General features: G+C 55.5%; 1 protein-coding gene across 1 annotated transcript; it reads left to right on the forward strand.

Moving 5' to 3' along the window:
• The first annotated feature begins 1,141 nt into the window (after window positions 1–1,141).
• ZBTB39 (zinc finger and BTB domain containing 39) lies at window positions 1,142–3,280 on the forward strand. Its single transcript, XM_010007508.1, has one exon. The coding sequence runs from the start codon at window positions 1,142–1,144 to the stop codon at window positions 3,278–3,280; it is 2,139 nt and encodes a 712-aa protein (XP_010005810.1).
• The last annotated feature ends 2,885 nt before the right edge of the window (window positions 3,281–6,165 follow it).

Raw genomic sequence — 6,165 nt, forward strand, 5'->3', positions numbered from 1 at the left:
TCCCTACTGCCCCCCACGGCCACCCCCGCAGGGATCCCCACCTGCAGTAATTGCCCCCAGCCAGGTGTTTTCTGGCCTGTGGAGCGTTTCCCTGCCAGAGCCTTCCCTGGCCATCCTCATCCTTACCTTCCCACTGCTGCCTTATGAGGCAGGAACCATCGCTGTCTCCATCCCTGTCTCCTTCCCTCGGTGTCCCGAGGCAGGAGCCAGCCCAGCCCTTCCCTCCTGCAAACTCCTGCTCTCTTTTACGGGCCTTTGGGGTGGTTGTTCTGTGTCACGGGGAGAAAACGGCCGGGAATTAGGGACTGAGCTCATTGAGTGAGTTTATTGAGTGCCTGGGCAGCCTGAGAGCCGGCTGAGTGCCTGTGAGTAGGACGGGGTGACAAAGCAGGGGGGCAGGCTGGAAGAACAAGCTCAGGTGGGAATGGCCAGTGTGGTGGGACAGGTGTCTAGTGGCAGCCTGGAAATGCTGTGCAAACTGCTGCAAAGAGCGCTGGAATGTGCTGCAGACACTGGTGTAGCAGGGAGATCCCAGGGGAACCAGAGAAGCTGGCATGCCAGGGAGAATCCAGAATGAGATCCCAACCGGAAACAGACAGTACCTGTGTGGGTGGGGGAGAAATATGAAGTGCAGGTGGGAAGGGATGGTGGCTGGAGGAGATGGAGCAGCACATGGAACCTGGATCTCTGCCCTCAGGCAGGAGCAGCATCCCGTGGCTCAGAAAGGGGGGATTTGTGTGCCACAGGCACAGCTGGGGCTCGGCTTCAGAACTGAGCGGAGCTGCAAGGCAGAGGGGCCTGGGTCCTTGCCCCTCAGAAGTGGGAGCTTCAGGCTGTCACTGGCAGAGTAAATGGTTTTATCTTGTCTGTTCCTTTTTCCTTTGTGCGTCTTCCAAGTTACGTGATTTTAGTCAATCTCCGTTGAAGTAGCTGTGCTGCTGCCTCTCTGTTGTTTGTCAGGGAGGTGGAAAATTTGAGGTATAGCTACAATGGTGTCTCTTGGTATTAACATTTTTTTCATTTTCTTCCCTCTAGAGCCCCTTGTCCTGCCAGTTCCTGCATGCCAAGCACCTCCTGCTCATGCAGCTGATGAATGCGTGAAGAAGCAACTGACCAGGAGAGGAACTTAGCAGCTGTTAAGATGGGCATGAGGATCAAGTTGCACAGCACCAATCACCCCAACAACCTGCTGAAGGAGCTCAACAAGTGCAGGCTCTCTGAGACCATGTGCGACGTCACCATCCTGGTGGGCTCCCGCTCCTTTGCTGCACACAAGGCCGTTCTGGCCTGCGCCGCTGGGTACTTCCAGAACCTCTTTCTGAACACAGGGCTGGACACTGCCAGGACCTACGTCGTGGATTTCATCACACCAGCCAACTTTGAGAAGATCCTCAGCTTCGTGTACACCTCAGAACTCTTCACAGACCTCATAAATGTGGGTGTCATCTATGAGGTGGCAGAGCGGCTGGGGATGGAAGACCTGCTGCGGGCCTGTCATTCCACCTTCCCTGACCTGGAGAGCTCAGCCATCACCAAGCAGCCCTCCCTGGCCGCCAGCAAAGGCCGGTCAGGTCCTCTGAGCAGCACCTCCTCAGAGCAGAGCCATTCTTTGGGTGAGGTCCGGAGTGGTGGGGAGCACTTTGGCCCCGAACGGAATTTTCTCCTGCATGGGGAGGTGTCAGGCAGCTACAAAGAGGATGACAGGAATGCAGTGAATGAAGCCAGCCAGGCTCTTCCCCTGGTGCACCCACAGCAGCCTCCCAAGGCAGAGCAGGAGCTGGATCAAGGGCAGTTTGCTCCTGCCATGGGCATGGCCACCCAGCCCAGCCTGGGTGGTGTGAACATCATGGTTCAAACCAGCACCACCTCCTGCCAGCAGTACAAGGTCCAGAGCAATGGTGACTATGGCAAGGGTGGCTTCTTTACCCCTGATCCTTCCTTGGATGTCTCCACAGGGAGCAACTCCTGTCCCAGTAACAGTGACCACTCCAAAGAGCAAGGCTTTGGGCAGATGGATGAACTTCAACTGGAGGATCTAGGCGAGGATGAGCTGCATTTTGAAGATGCCAGTGAGGAGCTGGGCCCATCGGAGGAGGTTATTGAGCTGAGTGATGACAGTGAGGAGGAGCTGGCCTTTGAGAACGACAGCCGGGATAGCAAGGCCATGCCCTGCCAGGTGTGCAAGAAAGTCCTGGAGCCCAACATCCAGCTGATCCGCCAGCATGCCAGGGATCACGTGGATCTGCTCACTGGGAACTGCAAGGTCTGTGAAACCCACTTCCAGGACCGGAACTCCCGGGTCACTCATGTTCTGTCCCACATCGGCATCTTTCTTTTCTCTTGTGACATGTGTGAGACCAAGTTCTTCACACAGTGGCAGCTGACCCTCCACCGGCGGGAAGGGGTCTTTGACAACAACATCATCGTCCACCCCAGCGACCCCCTGCCTGGGAAGGTCGCAGTCCTCGGGGGGGGGCCTGGCTCCGAGCTGGCCTGTGCTGCCTGCGGGAAGCCACTGGCCAAGGATTTCCACACTGTCCGCAGTCACATCCTGGACCATGTGAACTTGAAGAGCCAGATGTGCTCCGTGTGTGACCAGAGGCACCTCAGCATCTGCAGCCTGATGTGGCACACCCTCTCCCACCTGGGCATCTCAGTCTTCTCCTGCTCTGTCTGTGCCAACAGCTTTGTGGATCGGCACCTTCTGGAGAAGCACTTGGCCGTTCACCAGAATGTGGAGGAGGCTCTTTTCCGCTGCCACTTCTGTGGCCAGAGTTTCAAGCTGGAAGCAGCCTATCGTTACCACGTCAGCCAGCACAAGTGCGGGGGCAGCCTGGACATCCGACCCAGCTTTGGAGACCGGCTCCATCCACAGGGCCTGCAGAAGAGAAAGCTGCCAGAGGAGTTCCTGAGTGAAGACCTGGGGCTGCAAACCCAGCCAGGCAACAGCAAGTACAGCTGCAAGGTCTGTGGGAAGAGGTTTGCCCACACCAGCGAGTTCAACTACCACCGGCGGATCCACACCGGGGAGAAGCCCTACCAGTGCAAGGTGTGCCACAAGTTCTTCCGCGGCCGCTCCACCATCAAGTGCCACCTGCGGACGCACTCGGGAGCCCTCATGTACCGCTGCACCGTCTGTGGGCACTACAGCTCCACACTCAACCTGATGAGCAAGCACATCGGGGTGCACAAGGGCAGCCTGCCCCCAGACTTCACCATCGAGCAGACTTTCATGTACATCATCCATTCCAAAGATGCGGAGAAGAACACAGACAGCTGATGGGGTGAGGCAGGGCCAGCAAAGGAGCAAAAACTAACTACAGAAGCTATGGAAAGAACATCATTTATTTTATTTAATGGTCAGGCATCAAGGAGGCAATCCTCCTTTTCTATTTTTTTTTATTTTAATTTTTTTGGCCTTACTAGGGCTTTGTAGATTGGTGGCATTGTATAAATTAACAGCACGTAAGCTACATCACTGTTTCCAAGAAGTCTGTCGTGTTTACTTACCTCTGGTCCTGTTAGAGGACATCTAGTTTTGTGTTTTTAGCATTTCTCACGAGGTTTTGAATCTAGATTTTTATTTTTTTTAACCTTTTAGCCCACTTGACTAGGCTAACCCTCAGTTTGAGCTTGCCCACAAACTGATGCTGCTAAGATTTTTCACACCTGACCTCAGTAGAGAGGGATGGAGCCAGAGCAGGATGATGCTGGACTCGAAGAGGAAAAAGGAAAAAAAGGACTTGTTCTGGGCATCACTGGGTTCTGCTGCTATTGCAAGGAGATGAGCGAAGTCCGTATCAGAGTCAGCCCTGAGGCTGTTCCCTCGGAGAGTAGAGGAGCGAGCAGCGCACCCATCAGGAGGGGTCCAGAGGGAGGCATGGGGGGTGCCCGGTGCTGCCGGGACCGGGACGTGCCACTCACTCCTTCCCGGTGTCCCAGAGGTGGCAGAGGGACAGCGCTGCTGCCAGGAGCCAGAGCAGCAGGGCAGGTGAGCAGAGGGAACCCTGGAGGAGTCACTGGAGTGGAGCAGGCAGGGAATGTATTATGGGGCCAACTGCTACTGGGAGAGGTGATGGCACGGACACACCAGGAGCATGCTCACGTCTCCTCAGCTCCTCTGCTGATGGAGCTGTGCATGTGGTGCTATGTCCATGTGGTGCATCCCAGGATTGGAAGTGCTGGATGCCAGAGAGCAGCGGCGCTGCAGCTGCGCGGATCCCTGCAGACCAGAGGTGGTGAAGCCATTGCCTTAACTCCCGGAAGGTACTTTATGAAGGATTCCTCTCTCTGCCAAAGGGTCAGTCCCCTCCCGTGGCTGCTGCCACGGATCACTGCATCCCAGCCGTGTCTCGTGATGAACGTGTGTTGCAGGATGTTGTTGGTGCCGTATCTGTTCGTTCATCCTGTCTGGAATGGTGCTGTACCCTTGGCAGGCGCCAGGAGCGGCAGCAGTTTGATCATTGAGAGCCTCGGCTCAGCCTCCCTGGGACATCAGGTGCAGGATGGGGGCTCTTCAGGGTGGGGGGTCTTCTGGCTGTGCTGGCAAGGTCAGTGTTTACACTGGGAAGGGTGTGGATCAGCTTTTTCCCATGTTATCCTGCTGTGGGGCCAAGGTGGAGAGGAACAAATATTTTGGATGCCGCAGCGTGATTGTGGCTGCCCTTGAGTAACTCATTCTACCTCACAAACAGGAAGTGCTTGGGGCTTTCAAGCCACAGTCATGAATTGGCTCCTGTGCTTCTGAAAAGATAATGCTGTTAGGAAACAAAACTCATTATTTTCAAACCCCATAAACTCATCCCGCTTTCCCCTCCTCTGGAAGGGACAGCCCGTGGCAGAGGAGTGGTGCGGGCGGGACGTGTGGTTGGTGAGATGGGAATTCCTGGGGGTTGCTCCCCTGCGCCGCTGTGGCCTTGGGCAAGTCACTTCACCTCTTTGCCTCAGTTTCCTCGTCTGTAAAATGAGGGTGGTGGCACTTGTGGCACCTACCTACCTCCCAGGAGTGCGGCGAAGGTTGCTGCTCGTACCTGCCAGGCATGGTGAGCACATCCTAGGGGAGTGGCAACTTCCGTCCTCTCCTGTACTAGTTCCTTGACCTGGTGGGGTCATCCCTGTTGCAGGGAGGAGGAAGAGACTGAGGCTGTTGGGATTTTGTGTCCTTTTCCTAATATTACGTAATATTGGCTGGGTTTAGGGCCAGGTGACTTGGCCATGGGGAATGTTCATCTGAATTTGTGCTGGTTTCAGTGCCTGGAGCCCATTTCCAGAGGAGAGGCACCAGTGCTGATCCTGGGCTGTTGCTGCGTCTGCTGCCAGAGCTCTGGTGTCCACACTTTGTTCTCGTGGTGCTGTTTGGTTGCCAGGGTGCAGGTGATGCTGTCCAGCTGCTCTGAAGAGCCACGTTCAGCCTGGTGTTAAGTTTAAAAATCTCGTTTTGAGAAGGCACTCGGGGCAGTGGTGCTTCCCTGGGGCCTCCTCTGAGCTCCCCAGGTTACATGGTTCCTTCCCTTGTCGTGATGGTGGCAAGATAGGCTGGTGGATAGGAATGGATGTGACCTGCTCTGCTCTGGAGCTATGAAGGATGTGGGAGTAGGTGAGTCTTGGGAGAGCCTCGTCCTTACAGCCTCAAGACCCTCCTAAAATGTCCCAGGAGCTGTGATCAGCTTTTGGGTGAGTTGGGGTGCTACCCCACAGAAGTGTCTGCAGCCCCATATCTCACTAAGCTGTGAAGCAAAAGCCTTTTGTGCACATAAACCAAAAAGTGAAGCTTTTACACTGAAACGGTAACAGGCAAGGCAAGCCCACCCTTCTGGACCCAGGGTTGGGTAGGCAAAAAGCCCGCCCTGTTTTCTCCCAGAGGTGTGGGTGTGAGGACAGGGTCAGTGCTTGGTCCCTGACATTTCTGTTTTGGATTCTTTCCTGTGTTTTAACAAATTATTCCCGTGTGGAACATTCTGAGATCAGCAGCGATTCCTGACTATGGAGGGGATGCAGGGGTGGATCTGGACCTTCAGAGCTCCCGCACTGCTGCTCCTCGGAGGGGTTTTTGCAACAGGGGTCAGAGACCTGCATTCCGCTCCCAGCAGCATCCTGGGCCTCTGTGGGCCAGTGGCCAGTGTTAGGGCTCTGTTGTCCCCGTCCTCTCAGCAGCCTGGGGGTCCC

The sequence above is a fragment of the Chaetura pelagica genome, unplaced genomic scaffold (assembly GCF_000747805.2).
Source record: "Chaetura pelagica isolate M959 unplaced genomic scaffold, ChaPel_1.0 scaffold610, whole genome shotgun sequence".
Taxonomy (NCBI): Eukaryota; Metazoa; Chordata; class Aves; order Apodiformes; family Apodidae; genus Chaetura; species Chaetura pelagica.

Excerpts from the sequence above, each read along its gene's own strand:
- ZBTB39 (XM_010007508.1), top strand. The coding sequence starts at position 1,142 with ATGGGCATGAGGATCAAGTTGCACAGCACCAATCACCCCAACAACCTG.